General features: G+C 41.0%; 1 protein-coding gene across 1 annotated transcript in view; it reads right to left on the bottom strand.

Annotated features, from left to right (window-relative positions):
- The window catches only part of LRPPRC (leucine rich pentatricopeptide repeat containing), a 203,060-nt gene that overhangs the window by 143,606 nt on the left and 42,798 nt on the right, over positions 1–16,656 (bottom strand). Inside the window, exons 10-14 of the mRNA XM_056568127.1 lie at positions 16,358–16,463; positions 13,289–13,396; positions 4,260–4,378; positions 2,385–2,478; positions 569–638 (exon numbers count right to left, since the gene is read on the bottom strand). Coding sequence (XP_056424102.1) covers positions 569–638; positions 2,385–2,478; positions 4,260–4,378; positions 13,289–13,396; positions 16,358–16,463 — 497 coding nt within the window. The remainder of the gene's footprint in view (positions 1–568; positions 639–2,384; positions 2,479–4,259; positions 4,379–13,288; positions 13,397–16,357; positions 16,464–16,656) is intronic.

Raw genomic sequence — 16,656 nt, 5'->3', positions numbered from 1 at the left:
AACCAGTGCGTCTCCAGCTGTTGCAAAAATACAACTCCCATCATGCCCGGACAGCCAAAGGCTGTCCGGGCATGCTGGGAGTTGTAGTTTTGCAACAGCTGGAGGTACACTGGTTGGGAAACACTGCGTTAAGGCTCGTCCACGAATGCATTGCAAAAAAAAATCCAGCTCAGTTTGTCAAAATGATTATGTAGGAAATACAAAGTGTCTCCTATTGGCTAGACTAGGAGAATGTTAATTGGGCAACTTAATTAAAATGGTAAAAAAATTATTTAAGGTTATGTTCACACTATAAGAAGTTCAGTTTCGGAGCCTCCATCAGCAGTTCTGTCAGATCTGAGGGGAGGAATTGTGCAGCACAACGGTATGTGACGGACCCCATTAAAGGTTTATGGGGTCAGTCATGTACCATCCCCCGTCTACTGTTCGACAGGTCTGGCACTGTTGTCAAGGTGTTTTAAGTGCTGTGTAAATGGAGAATTACAACTACAATATATTTAAGCATAAATACAGATTTTTAGTCTAAAACTATTAAATGTTTTATATAAATATATATAGGATTTCTTACTTTAAAAATGCAGCACCCAGAGCACCCACTAAACTTCTATCCATTGGGATTGCTGTAGTTGTGGATGATACTGAAATGAAAAAGTCAGATACAACATGTTACATGGGTGCCATCTGATAGGTAGGTGCTTTATGGATGGATAGATAGAGACAAGAAATAGATAGACAGACAAGAGACAGACAGACAGACAAGAGACAGACAGACAAGAGACAGACAGACAAGAGACAGACAGACAAGAGACAGACAGACAAGAGACAGACAGACAAGAGACAGACAGACAAGAGACAGACAGACAAGAGACAGACAGACAAGAGACAGACAGACAAGAGACAGACAGACAAGAGACAGACAGACAGACAGACAGACAGACAGACAAGAGACAGACAGACAGACAGACAAGAGACAGACAGACAGACAAGAGACAGACAGACAGACAAGAGACAGACAGACAGACAAGAGACAGACAGACAGACAAGAGACAGACAGACAGACAAGAGACAGACAGACAGACAAGAGACAGACAGACAGACAAGAGACAGACAAGAGATAGATAGATAGACAAGAGATAGATAGATAGACAAGAGATAGATAGATAGACAAGAGAGATAGATAGATAAGTGATAGATAGATAAGAGATAGATAGATAGATAGATAGATAAGAGATAGATAGATAAGAGATAAATAGATAGCTATGATATAAATAGATAGATATGAGATAGATATATAGATGTGAGATGGATAGAGATAGATCTGGATAGATATGATACAAACACATTCTTCATTCAGTCTATTCTATGTAGCTGCAACAGTGAATTTGACTCCAACTTGACTAAACCAAATACATAAAAGCATTCAGCTCTTTGAGCTATAGTAAATTGGATATCATTATATAACTATTCAGTGTGATTAAAAAAAAACCTGATTATTTCTTACAAAAACAGCACCACTGTCGTTATCAGGTTGTGTGTGGTATTGCAGCTTAGTTCTGCTGAAGTGAAAGTAGCCAAACTGTAATACTGCACACAACCTGAGGACAGAAAAAAATATCCCATTTTAATAAAGTAAACTGCCTTTGAATATTCCACCACTAGGTGTCCCCATACCTCCTAGGACACTGATGAGTCCCACAGCTGTATGAGGGTGTCCAAGGGTCATAGACACGAAATGGCTGATGGACAAGTCTGCAGGAGAAACACAGCCTGCAGCAACACTACTGTACACAGGGTTTTGCCAATCCTGTGCCTCCAGCTGTTGCAAAACAACAACTCAAAGTGGTAGGCACACAATTGAAGGCAACACTTCTGCAAAAAGAACACTGTACCTCCAACTATTCCAAACCTACAAGTCCAGCATTACAGGACTGCCTAAGGATGAGACACATGGATGACATAGGAAGATGTAAGTTATAGGCTCAGCATATTGTCTTTGGTGGTAGAGTACAGGCAATCCCCAATACAGAATAAAACCAGAGAGGAAAGGGTTACAGAGCAGGGTTGCCAGGCTCCCGAGGGCAGTGATTCAGCAGAGCGAAGGAGGGGGAGGAGTCATCTCCGTACAGTCAATAGAGTGACACGCCCCCTCCCTTTGGCAAGATTGAAAAGACAGTGAGCACTGTTAATATGCAATTTTTTTGTGAAATATAGGTGATAGATACATTAAAATTACATGTACTTGATCAGGATGAGGTACTGAGTAACAAATAAGTTTTTTTTTGTGGGATCTGACAGGTACGCTTTAATAAATAACATGTAAAACTTTATTTTCACTGTGGCAAACACAAAAATACAAGGATTACGGTCATCACATGAATACTTACAGAAAGAGTACACGTTTGTCAGACTCCCAATGAGGAGCCCACGTTTGACCGATGATATACACACATTCTGAAGGTCATCCAGACATTTCTTATCCTAGAAGATAAAGTCATGTTTTACTGTACAGAATAGAAAAACAGAGGTTAGGCTATATTCACATCACGATTTCCATGGTCTGCCACGGTTTTGAGTCCAGCAGCAAAACTGATACAGTTCAAAAAATTAGCCAACCGGAGTTACTGTCTGACTCAGTTTGGCTCTTCTAAATAAATTGAATACGGCGTGGGTCCAGCAACCATATTGCTAAATCTTGATGTGAATGCCCCCTTATAGCTACCCAATTTTTAACAAACTTCACAAAAATAAATCCTGTTTAGTGAAGACGTAACAATGCAGAGCCTTATGGGCGATCTCCACCTTTTATCACCATTGTCCTGATATATCAATCTGCCTGAAATCAAAACTGTCTGGTTTTTCCCACAACAACCAATCACAGCTCAGCTTTTATATCTTGATTAGCTCAGGTAAAATGAAAGCGGAGCTGTGATTGGTTGTTATGGGCAAAACCAGACAGTTTTGGTTTCAAACAGATAGATAAATCTGGGCCCATGTCCTTAACTAGGTTCAGATTAAAAGCGATATTCCGCTTTCAGAAAATATAACACTTTCTAAGGCTGCATGCACACTAAATTTTTGCAATACAGTTCCCGTATCAGGTTTTTGATGAAAAACTGATTCCTCAAACAGGACTAAACTGTATCAAAAAGTATAAGTTTTTAACTTTTCACTCCATTTTTAATAAAGTTTCATTTGTTTTATTGACATTCCAAGAAAAAAAACTGAACAAAGTCAAAAACCGTATGGTGTAAACCGGATGGAACCGTACGCACATACGGTTCTGTACGGTTCCCATTGACTCCCATGCTAAACAGTTTTACATAAACCGTTATATTTTAATACGGTTTTTCACCCGAACCCAAAAACGTGGTAGTCTACGGTTTTGGGTACAGGGAAAAAAGGGGGGAAAAACGTATAAGACGCATAACGGACTAAACCGGAGGATGCGTTTGACATACGGTTTACAATGTTAAGTCAATGCATACGGTTTTCTATACTGTTCCAGACGGTTTTTAACTTGAAACCGTGTACGGAAACTGTATAGCAAAAACGTGGTGTGCGTGCACCCTATTATAGTATTATCACAAATTGTTCTGGCTTCATAGTGTTTTTGCACTTTTCCCTCCTCATCACCTTAGCACATTAGCTTCTCCGACAAGTGAACATGACAACGGCTTGGTGCAAGTATGTAAAGCCGAAACAACTTATCGTTTAGTCGACAACTAATCGATAAAAATAATCATTAGTTGCAGCCCTAATTGCTTGTTTGTTATTTATAAATAATGCCCAGCAACATAAAAAATTTCACTGGGATACCCCTTTAAAAGAGGGAGAACAGACATTATATAGAGCGAGGATACCGGGGAAGCAGAGGCCTTGCCGGAGCGTCGGAGACAAGTCGTGGACGCGGCGACAGCGATTGACGGCGACATCCAGGGAAGCGGTGACGGTCCGGAGAGGCTGGGACACGTCAGTATAACCTCCAATACCAGTGGTCTTCAACCTGCGGACCTCCAGATGTTCCAAAACTACAACTCCCAGCATGCCCGGACAGCCGTTGGCTGTCCGGGCATGCTGGGTGTTGTAGTTTTGCAACATCTGGAGGTCCGCAGGTTGTAGACCACTGTCCTATACTTTACATTGCACGGATCCCTCAACATACGATGGTTTCAACAAACGATGGTCCATTTGGAACGGATTAACCTCGTATGTTGAGGGACCACTGTAGTTATAAATACCATACATAAGAAAGACACTACCTGCAGAATAGCTTGGCCAGAGTTCGCCTCGGAGAAAATCCATGACAAGCACTTGGACAAGGCATCGAGCTCTGCATCAACCCCCATGTCCTTCATATTTACCAGGAGCTGAATAAGACCTTGAAAAGAAAGAGGTTGAATGACAATTATGATCAATAAAACTATTGTATAAACAGTTCTATGCAGTTACCCAAAACCAGGTCTAATTCCAAAAATGAACAAAAATTGGTATAATTCTGAATCTATCAAGAAAAGGAAAGTCTTTTACAAGATCTTGTTATGGCTCCAAGACTGGGACATTTAAAGCGAAGCTCTCATCAGATCGCAGACTGCTTCCCAGCTTAGGGCCTGGTAAGTACCGGCATGGGAGACTGGCTGGGAATCCTGGGTGCCGTTGACAAATAAAGAAAAAAAAAAGCAAATCTCTCATCAGACTATGCTGCCCGATGTAAGTATGGAGACAGCTGTATTCATATTAACCGAAATGCCCCCCCCAAAATTTTTTTTTTTTATTAAACAACAACATTGTGCCCTTTTGCTTAACCCCTTAACGACATAGGATGTAAATGTACGTCCTAATGCCCTGGTACTTAACGCACCAGGATGTACATTTACGTCATATACATGACGCGAGCACCGGAACAGTGCTCGTATCATGCGCGGCAGGTCCCAGCTGCTATCAGCAGCCAAGGACCAGTCGGTAATGGCGGACATCAGCGATCGCGCTGATGTCCGCCATTAACCCCTCAGATGCCTTGATCAATACAGCTCACGGCATCGGCAGCAGTATGGCACTTAAAATGGATGATCAGATCGCCTGTGGCGGCGCTGCCGCAGGGATTCGACCATCTAGAATGGCGGCCGGAGGTCCCCTCACCTGCCTCCGTCCGTCTCCTGGGGTCTTCTGCTCTGGCCTGAGATCGAGCAGAGGACAAACGATAACACTGATCAGTGCTATGTCCTATACATAGCACTGAACAGTATTAGCAATCAAATTATTGCTATAGATAGTCCCCTATGGGGACATAAAAAGTGTCATAAAATTAGAGGGGTTTTAAACATACTAATTTGGTTAAAAAGTTTGAGATTTTTTTTAAGCAGTACGGTAATAGAAAAGTATGTAATCATGGGTATCATTTTAATTGTATCGACCCACAGAACAAAACAAGTTATTTTTTACCGTAAAGTGTACAGAGTGAAAATTAAACCTTCCAAAATTTGCTAAATTGCGTGTAAAATTTCCCCACACAAAAATTTTTTTTTTGCTTGCGCCATACATTTTATGGCAAAATTAGTGATTTCATTACAAAGGACAACTGGTCAGAAAAAAAACAAGCCCTCATGTGGGTCTGTGGATGAAAATATAAAAAAGAGTTATGATTTTTAGAAGGCGAGGAGGAAAAAATGAAAATGGTAAAATAAAATTGGCTGTATCCTTAAAGGGTTAAAGAGGTACTCCGCTGCTCAGCATTTGGAACAAACTGTTCCGGACGCAGGAGCCAGCAGCTCGTGACTTCATAGCCTCGCCCTCTCATGACGTCACGCCCCCTTCCATAGACTTGCATTGAGGGGGCGGGGAAAGCCATCATGAGGAGACGGGGATTTGACGTCACGAGATCCCGACTCCAGCGTTCGGAACAGTTTGTTCCAAATGCTGAGCAGTAGAGTAACCCTCTAAAGAGTACTCCATTGCTAGACATCTTATTCCCTATCCAAAAGGATAGGGAATAAGATTTCTGATTGCGGGGGATCGGCCGCTGGGAGCCCCAACAATCTTTGTGCAGACACCAGGCATACTGAAAATTATGTTCAGAACTTTGGGTCCAGACTTCACACCACACCTCCTCTATTTATGTCTATGGGAGGGAGGGGGCGTGACAGCGCCACGACCATGGCCTCCTGAACCCAGCGTTCTGAACATAATGTTAAGAATGCCAGGTGTCTGTACGAAGATCGCTACAGCACATCTCCTTAGATAAGTGGTTCTCAATCTGGGGTACAAGTATTCCCAGGGGAACTTGAAAAATAAAATCAGTAATGGCAGCCACAGCCGCTGGTTACTGGTCTTGACCACTTTGAAAGAAATGGTAGGCCGACGTCACTGCATCGAGGAGCGGAGCAGGAGGACAGCAAAGGGGAAGCGTGGGCACTGGGCCGCTGTGGGCAGTACTACCATTAGCTTTGTTGCTCCACTGCCCCTGCAGACCGGGGACCTACTGCTATGAGCCAAAGAAAGACCAGAGGAGCAGTGGAGCACCAAAGCAGGACAGTATGGCGGCCTACAACTATATGTAGGGGGAGTTTGGGGGCTTACAGCTAAATTTGGTGGCACAGAGGAGGCTTAACAACTTTATGGGGACGCAAAGCGGGTACTATTACCGTGTGTGACATTAAACATGGGGAGTTTGTAAATAGGAGGATATTGTACTGCAGAAAGGAGCCTAAAATGTTTGTTTGGCTGGTCCTGCGGAGAAGTCTTGTATGGGAGAAATCTTGTATGGTTGGAAATTCCGATGCAGCAGAACCCCATTGTTGGCAATAGGATAGAGCTGCGCAGTGCGCACTAGGGAATTTCAGCAACGGGTATTTCGCCACCAAAAGAATGACCTTGTTCAATTTTTCGGGGGGGAATCCGCTCCCCAGAGATTCCCTTCTATGGTTGATGGAAATGTCTGTGCAGCCCTAGTGATCAGTGATTTCAGTTGGCACTGGCCGCTCTCAGAATCTCTGGCCAGAAATTCTCAGTGTGAACCCGGCCTTACGGTCCCTGTAACACGTGCACACAGCGTCCTCCAGAAAGATGCTCTTTGTCACCATTCTTTGCCCCAGCTAGGCAGCGAATGACATCCTCTTCTCAATTAACATCCGGCTTTCTAGCTCTTTTAAAACTACTATAAAATGGACGTTACTAAAATAAATAGAAAAAAAAATTAATTATTTTTGGAGGTCGCAAACTATAAAGTCTCTCAGAGGTATTGGAAAAAGTCTAGTACGAACTCCACAAGGCCCGTCTTGTCGATCAGCCTTGTAAATAGACAGGTCACATCAGGCAGCTGAAGCATTAAGTGTGCGGAGCCGGAGGGCTGGCCCGCGCGATCTATAATATTTACAAGATTTTGCTTTCATTCCATTACGCACAGTTATCTTCCTTATGTCAAAAGTTCTACAGGTATTGACATCTCGCTAGGACAAAAAGCCTTTGCTGAAAGCTGCGGGGTTGTGTTCCCGTCATAGCATATGCTAACATCTAATTCCCTCCCCCCCCCACCCCCCCTTCTCGCCTCGCGGATTCGTTACTTTTCTAAATGCAAAGTTTTGAAAAGTCCCCCTGCTCTGCCCTGGAGTGCCACCTATGGAAAAGTGACACTTCCATGAATATTTTATGCAGTGCACTATGGTGCAAGTAATATGATGTGAATTCCCTCTGAGCACTTAAAAATACATGCAGGCAAGTCACACTAAATTAAAGTCGCATCAGCTGCTCAACTTTGCCTTAAACAAAACACCTTATTTAAAGTCGGAGAAGTGAAAAAAATAAAATAAAGCATTTAATTATGGGCACTTTGGCGTCTTTGGCTCTGGGCACACACAGTATTCGCAGTCACTTAGTTTGCGCCAAGGTGTCAATTTTTTTTCTCCAGCGTTTCTCAGAAGCAAATAATACAGTGACTAGAATCTAAGGGAGATCGAGTGTAATACTCTGGGAAGGGGAACTGGAAATATAGTAGCTTTACAATGACAATTATAGAAAAAGCATAAATATGGAAATACAGAAGGGGGGGACAGGTATTAAAGTTCTGTTTTGCATAGCAACCATTAAAGTTTATAGCGTTACGTTCATTAAAAACAAATTTTGAGGTGTCAATTTTTTTTTTTTTTTTTTACAATTTTCTGAGATTAATTTTTTTGGACAACCATAGAGGCCCTTAGGTTTTGTTCTGCTACATTTACTTTTAAATAAATCTCAATATTTTATTAATTACCTTATAGACACATTTAGTAATTGCCCTTTCAATTTTTTTCTGTCTTTTTCTATACTTTGCTCTCTTTTTTGCCTATACACTTGAGGACTGACAACTTTAAAAAAGGGGTATTTCGGCTTTATAAATCTTATCCACTATCCAAAGGACAGGCATTCTGCCTGGGGCTGCACCAAGATCGTGGGGAACCCAGCGGCGGGACCCCTACAATCATACATCTTATCCCCTGTCCTTTGGTTAGGGGGTAAGATGTATAAAGCCGAATACCCCTTTAAATCACAGACATGTCAAAAGTTGTTGATCGCATCAGATCTTACTCCTGACTCCCGCTGCGGTTGTGAGTTATTAGCGGGGAAGCGGGAGGCATTGAGCTCCATCTCCCTGGCCAGTAAAAAACAATCCATTTGTCAGCATAGGCTTTTACCCAGAGAAAAGTCAGGATCTCTTGGTCAGCCGGGGTGCGGAGTGTAGTGCCGCCCGCTTCCTCGGCTAATAAATCACAGCAGGTTTCGGGAGTAAGATCTGATGCGATCAACAACTTTTGACATGCCTGAGATTTAAAGTGGTCAGTCCTAAAGTGTATAGGAGAAAAAGAAGAGGACAAAGTATAGAAAAATAATTTTTTTTTTTTTTTTTTTAAAGGGCAATTACTAAAGGTGTCTATAAAAGGTAATTAATACATTGTTGATTATTTACTAAATTACATTAAGAGGAACCAAAAAAAAAAAGGTAAATTGAGAGGTAGAAAAAAACTGATCGCATAAAATTTCAAAAAATTTGACATATCAAAAGTTGTTTTTAATGACAGTAACGCTTTAAACCAAATAAAAAAAAAATGTTTGCTATGCCATTAAAAGCTAATCCACCACAAATATGTATTTAAAAAAAAAAATAATAAATGGACAACAAAATAAGCAACAAAAAAAAGAGATACAATACTGAACCAATAGAGTATTTGATCTGCAATTTCAAAATACAGCCTTAGGATTATTTTACATGTTTATCAGAAAAATAGTAAAAAAATAAATAATAATAATAATAATAATAATAATAATAATAAAGCGTTCTATAAATCAATGGCCCGGATTTCGTTCCTAGACAATGCATCCTTGCAAATTGTTTGACTAGTCTATCACAGTGTATCATGTTGCTTGATAAATCCGGTGCACTCTTACATCGTCTCGGTTTATGCCAATTATTAGCTGGTTTAAACTGGGCCCCCTCGTGCCATAAGGCCACGCCCCCTCAATGTAAGTCTATGGGAGGGCGCGTGGCAGCTGCAACACCCCTCCCATAGACTTGCATTGAGGGGGCATAATCTGATGTCACAAGAGGGCAAGTCCGACCCCCGCACTAAATGTTCCGAATGCAGCCGGAACACAGGTTTTTGGAGTACCCCTTTAATTTTTTTTTCTCGTCTCCCCGCTCTGTGACAGACCTGGACACTGGCCTCCTAGAGCTGGGAGAGAACTTGCTGAGCGCTAATTTCTCCTAACTAGTTCTCGTGATCACTCAGGGTCTGAACACAACTGAAGAAAACGTTTAACATATCAAATGTTTTTTTAATTACATTCCTTTTCCCTGAAAATCACAACACAAATAAAACATGGATGAAGATATTAAAAAAATAAAAATAAAAAAAAAAAAAATTTTTTTAAAAAAGCACTACAAATTTTCTTGTTAAAAAATAAAAAAAATCTACCTCAAAATTTGTAGAATTCTTTACATGTCAAAAAAAGTCTGTGGTTGGAAGTCTAAAAGAACTATTCTTCTAGAAAACACTATTGAGGGCCTTTTCGCAGGACATATATCTATATAGAAAAATATTCCTGCTTCCAATTTCAAGAAGTTATTACTTGTAGCATATTAATTTATTGTAGTTGGATCATTCTATGTTTTATCTAAATGTTTATACAGAATTACACGTCTTTGCCCTATATGCAGCAAATTTCACACATTACTATGGTCTTACAGTTACATAAGGACGACGATCATACCAGAAATACAAAGCAATGATGACAGTGAGGTCTAGTTAGATAACTTTATTTTTTTATTTTCCAATTTTTGCTTGTAATATCTCTCACTCACACCTCTAAAAGCCAAGGATAAAACCATTTCTTGTTAGAGATCCTAGCCATTTATGAAATGTCCATTTTAAAGTAAACCCACATGGAATCTATTCAAGGAAAGGGAACATTATACTGTACATTTTCCAAAAGAAACCCTATTGCCTCACCCTTTATATTAAAAAAAATAAAAATGCAATACATGATTTAGATCTCACCATAACATGTTAACATTCAGTAGCAATTACAACAAAAGACTAAGATGCAACAATATAAAAGTATACCACACACGCTGTGTGAACTTTAGGTGAATTCCTTAGGGATCTCTATTTGATGTTATCCATTATGGTTGACAGGAATATTCCATGAGAACACTCCAAGCAAAGCAATGATCCCCGAAAGCTATTCACTCAAGTCTTAAAGCGGTTATCTACTGTTCCTTGATGCTTCTAGGTCCCTAATTCTATGCAGATTTTTCTTGATAAAACATCATAGCAATCCAGGCTCTGTTTTTCTGATATCGAGCTCAAAATCGATCCTATAGATAGGGATAAAATATAAAATTCTAGCATCCTGCAGCCAAAACTAGGAAAAGCTTACTGCATACAGTTCTATTATAGAATCCAATGTATAAACAGTATGCAGTAAGCTCTTAAGCGCTCCCCTAGTGGTGGATGTCGATAGCCAGAATTTCACATTTTAACCGATTGTGTATTGAATCAGAAAAAACAGGACCAATATTCAGTGCTGCTCAATCTATCAATAGTTTTTGGAGCTCTACTTAGAACAAAAAAAGGGTGGACATTTACTTTAAGACTCTTGTTAACTTTCAAGGGATAACTTTCTAGCAAGTAGCTTTTCAGAAAACACTGCGAGATTTACAGGCGCGGACAATTAGGGAATATTTGCTTCCAACTTTCCTCCCAAGCACTAATGCCAATGTATATTTTAGCTGAAATTGCAACAAGACTAAATAAGCTAAAAGCATTTCTTTTTATTCTTTTTTGTGCATTTTGTTTGTCACCCGGTGTCACGCGAACAATTCCACATTTCAATCTGCGGTACATTATACAGCGCGATAAGATGGAAAACTACTTTTTTTTGTTTTCCCAGGGGTAAACTATTTCTGTTAAAAGCATCTTTATGAGATTACGCCTTGCGAAATACCGCTAATACAACTCTAAGAATTAATATACCGTACTCTAGATCGGGAAATGGGAGGAGGGAGCCATATTTGTTTTAATTTGGCCCTATTCTAATGGTGTCCCACGTGTAACAAAGGAAGGTGTTGTAAAGCGCTTAGGACCACTTAAGGTTCCATAAGGAATTTAAGTCTCTCAGGTCAGTCGCACATTTGGTAGAAAATGTCTGCTAGATGTCTAGATTGCTGTACTCAACACTTCTATCATACTTTAATAATAAGTAAATTGACAATTTAGCAGACTTCGTTCTTTATGGGGTCTGGACTTGTCTGAAACAAAAAGATTTTTGCTTTCCAATTTGTAAATGATGGTAAAATACCTCAGGATTCATGGCGGATATAACTCGTGCACGGCCATGCTGAAGGGAAATTCAATTTTATTGTCCACATAACAGTTGGAAAATACACTATTACATCCTTTATAAACTTTTTCCATCTTCAATAAGGTATTGTGTGTACCAACCTCTGACTATTAGAACGGATACAAAAATGTGCACTTTTATATATATATAAACAAAATTAATAAATAAAATAAAACAAACTACAGTGCTCCCTCAAGTTACAACATTAATCGGTTCCAGGACCATTGTATGTTGAAACCATTGTATGTTGAGACCATAACTCTATGGAAACCTGGTAATTGGTTATGAAGCCCCCAAAATGTCATCCAAAAAGAAAAAAGTGAGGATTTAAGAAAAATAAGTAGATAACTAATACAGATAAAGCAAATCCTTCCATATAAAAGTAATAAAGATCTGCTGGGAGCTGTAATCACTGGTCTATGTAGAGGACAGGAGCTTCTTCAGGGTCCTGTACAGTACACGCAATATCCTAAAAAAGTCCTTATCTGGTGTCCAAAGGAGCAGCTAACCCTGGCACAGGTAAAGAGTAGTACAGAACATGTAATACCTCCCTGTACTGTAGGGGGCGCTACCAGACGGCCTGTCAGTGCATACACTTCAGTAATACAGGGGTTATACCAGTGAATGTCCATTCTGATTGGTCGGTTCTTCTGTGTATTGACACGTTTCAAAGATCTGGACTGTCCATAGTGTTGTATGTTGTGTATATTAAGTCTGATTTCAAGTTATAATGGTCCAGAAAAGACCATTGTATGTTGAAACTATTGTATGTTGTGACCATTGTAAGTTGAGGGATCACTGTATTCTGTTTTGGGTCTAAAGATTCTATGCATGCCTGTGTGTCTCTATGGTTACAGACTACAGACTATCCTTGTGTAGTCTGATCCTGGAGTTGTGCTACTCAATTCCTTTCACCCTACTTACTAACTAACTTACAAGTCATAGAGGAACAGATTGAAGGGAAGCTTATGGGGACATGCTGAACTTTCTTTACGGAAATAGATAGTTTTGCGCAAGACCTGTGGACGCAAAACAGTAAAAGACTATTTGGAATGTTACTTTAGATGTATTGGAGCATCAAATACAGAGGTATCCTTGAAAAATAATTTGCATTCCAAATGATTCTATAGTAAAGAATAAAAATTTTGGTATTCCGTGTTTCGTAAAATCTGAGATACCTGCAACCAGAATATAATGGACCTGGCCATAAACCAGTGGTCTCCAAACTGTGCACCTCCAGATGTTGCGAAACTACAACCCCCCAGCATGGCCGAACAGCCGTTTGCTGTTCGGCCATGCTGGAAGTTGTAGTTTTGCAACATCTAGAGGTCCACAGTTTGGAGGCCACTGCCATAAACACTTAACTGCAGAGGTAAAACAGAGTATATTAATATAGCGAAGCAAAAAGTTAAGTACAAACCTTGCAGGTCGTTCCTGTTGCGCAACTGAACGAGTGCAGGCCGGAAGTAGCGAGATCTAAGAGGCGTACCTTCATCCTTCATTGCCTTCACGAGCTCCATGGCCAGGTCTGAAACAAAGGAGACGCACAGGAAAAAAGGTAAGGAATTAATAATATCATTATAAGAGATACGAGATGGAAGCAAAAAAAAAAAAAAAATGCAAGTAATAGTCATTACAAAGATTTCACCCTTTCCTGACCCATGACATACATGTAGTTCATGGGTCGGCTCCCATTCATAGTGGGTCGGGCCCGGCACCTAGGAACGGCCGGGACCCGTGGCTAATAGCGCGCGGCACTGATCGCGATGCCGCGCGCTATTAACCCTTCAGACGCGGCGTTCAAAGTTGAACGCTGCGTCTAAAGTGAAAGTAAACTAATGCTGGTTAGCTCAGGGAGCTGTTCTGGATCGCCGCAGCGAAATCGCAGCATCCCGAACAGCTTACAGGACAGCGGGAGGGCCCCTACCTGCCTCCATGCTGTCCAATCGCAGAATGACTGCTCAGTGCCTGAGATCCAGGCATGAGCAGTCAAGTGGCAGAATCATTGATCACTGGTTTCCTATGAGAAACCAGTGATCAACGTAAAAGATCAGTGTGTGCAGTGTTATAGCCCCCCTATGGGAGCTATAACATTGCAAAAAAAAAAAAAAAAAGTGAAAAAAAAAAGTGAATAAAGATCATTTAACCCCTTCCCTAATTAAAGTTTGAATCGCCCCCCTTTTCCCATTATAAAAAAACCTGTGTAAATAAAAATAATAACAAACATATGTGGTATCGCAGCATGCAGAAATGTCCGAATTATAAAAATATATAGTTAAACCGCACGGTCAATGGCGTATGCGCAAAAAAATTCCCAAGTCCAAAATAGCGTATTTTTGGTCACTATTTATATTATGAAAAAATGAATAAAAAGCGATCAAAAAATCCGATCATTACAAAAATTGTACAGATAAAAACTTTAGATCACGGCACAAAAAATGAGCCCCCATACTGCCCCATACGCAGAAAAATAAAAAAAAAGTTAAAGGTGTCAGAAGATGTATAAATTTTCCTGCATGTAGTTATGATTTTTTCCAGAAGTACGACAAAATCAAACCTATATAAGTAGGGTATCATTTTAACCGTATGGACCTACAAAATAAAGATAAGGTGTCATTTTTACCGAAAAATGTACTGCGTAGAAACGGAAGCCCCCAAAAGTTACAAAATGGTGTTTTTTCTCTTCAATTTTGTCGCACAATGAATTTTTTTTCCGTTTCGCTGTAGATTTTTGGGTGAAATGACAGATGTCATTACAAAGTAGAATTGGTGGCGCAAAACATAAGCCATCATATGGATTTTTAGGTGCAAAATTGAAAGAGTTATGATTTTTTAAAGGTAAGGAGGAAAAAACGAAAGTGCAAAGACGGAAAAACCCCGGGTCATGAAGGGGTTAAAGGGGTACTTTATTGGCCAGAGTTCGGAACATTTAGTGTGTACGCTGCAGGGGTCAGCCACGTCTCATCATGACGTCATGGGGCATGGTGTGATGTCACAAGGAAGCGTGGCAGACCCCCACAGCGCGCACACAGCGTTCGGAACTAAATGTGGCAATGCGCTTGCCAGTGGTGTACCTATTTAAAGCTACACACTGATGTTTCATTCAGGTCTGCTCATGTATAACTTAAATAGGCACTGTGTCATTTGAATAACCTTTGCAGAGATCAATAGTACAAGCGAATATAAGAAACATTGTAATATATCTTATTAGACAAAAACGCTTCTTTCTCCTGTTATCAAACTTCTCCCTCTCCCCCCCCTCTCCTGTGAGACTGTATTCCACTCTGAAAATCAGCTCAACTTTGTCCTGTGTCTGCAAGACAAACCAATACAAGTCTATGGAGGGGTAGGAGGAAGCTCGATTCACCAGCTCTAAGAGAAATGAAAATTAAAGATGAAAAATACCATATACAAGTTATATAATGGCCAGAAATAGTGCTGCTCTTCATATACACACACACAGGGCAGCTTCGTCTTAAAAGTCCCCTGAAACGACAGGTAAACTTTAAAATCACTTAAAGAAAAACTGTCACCCTGATCACCCACACTAAACCCAATACACAGGGTTATAGTGTAGATGACCAGGAGTGCAAAGGTGTCACTTACCAAATTCCATCCAGTGGCTCCTGTGATACTGCCCGATTAAAGTCCCATGTTCAATTTGGTTACCTGCGTGCAGAAGACTGGGCCCCGAAGGCTATCCGCCCCCTGCTTCTTTCTGCCTAGTGCTAGTGACGTCAGTTGCATGTCACGTGAGCGCTGTGCTCGAAGGATGGAGGGCATGCGCTCTGGTACTGTAGCAGAGCACTCTGGCAAGAAAAGCTCTCGCGTCCTAGTCAGTAAACTAACTGCACTTGTGCTTTTGTCTCAGAGCGCAGTGCAGAATTTGAATATGCTAATGAAGGCAGCTTGTTTCAGGAGGCAGAAAGAAGCAGGTGGCAGACAGCCCTCGGGGGCCCCGCCTCCTGCACACAGGGAACCCGAATTGAGGACAGGGGCAACTGGATGTAATTTGGTGACACCTCTTTGCACTCCTGATCACCCACACTATAACCCCGAGCATTGGATTTAGTGTGGTCAGGATGACAGTTTTCCTTTAAAGGGGTACTCCACTGCGCCAGCGCTCGGAACATTTAGTGCTGAACGCTTGGAGCGAGCGGCGGGGTTGTGATGTCGCAGCCATGCCCCTTATGACATCACGCAATGCCCCCTCAATGCAAGTCAATGGGAGGGGCATGGCATCACACAGGGGATGGCAGTTACATCACGACCCCACTGCCCACATCCAGGGTTCTAAATGAGTGCCGGGTGCTGCACAGTGATCGCAGGGGTCCCAGCAGCAGGACACACGCGATCAGACATCTTATCCCCTATCCTTTGGATAGGTAATAAGAGGTCTAGGGGCAGACTACCCCTTTAACTCAGACTTAATAATCGTGCTTTATCTGTATAAATGATAGAGAATCAGCTATAGGACAACTGAAATTACCTGAATTAGAATTTCTCAAAGCACACTGTAACATGAACTCTTTGGGCTGCTTGTGCATTTCTGCTGCCAGCAACTGGTCGGCACACTTCATCAGAACGCTGACAGGCTAAAGGGAGCAAATAAAATGAAACGTTAAAAACAGTTACAGAGGAAAGGAGAAAAAAAAGCAAGAGAAAAAGCAAAGCAAGCGAAAGTGAGAAAAGTAGTGGAAGCAATCGTGTTTAAAAAGAGTTTAAGTGAGAAAAAGAGTAGGGCCAAACGGAGTACATCCGCAGTGTATTTTACGCTGTGGATGCGCC

Source organism: Hyla sarda, chromosome 3, assembly GCF_029499605.1.
Source record: "Hyla sarda isolate aHylSar1 chromosome 3, aHylSar1.hap1, whole genome shotgun sequence".
NCBI lineage: Eukaryota > Metazoa > Chordata > Amphibia > Anura > Hylidae > Hyla > Hyla sarda.
Note: the sequence above shows the minus strand (reverse complement) of the source record. Positions and strands in the feature narration are given on the sequence as shown.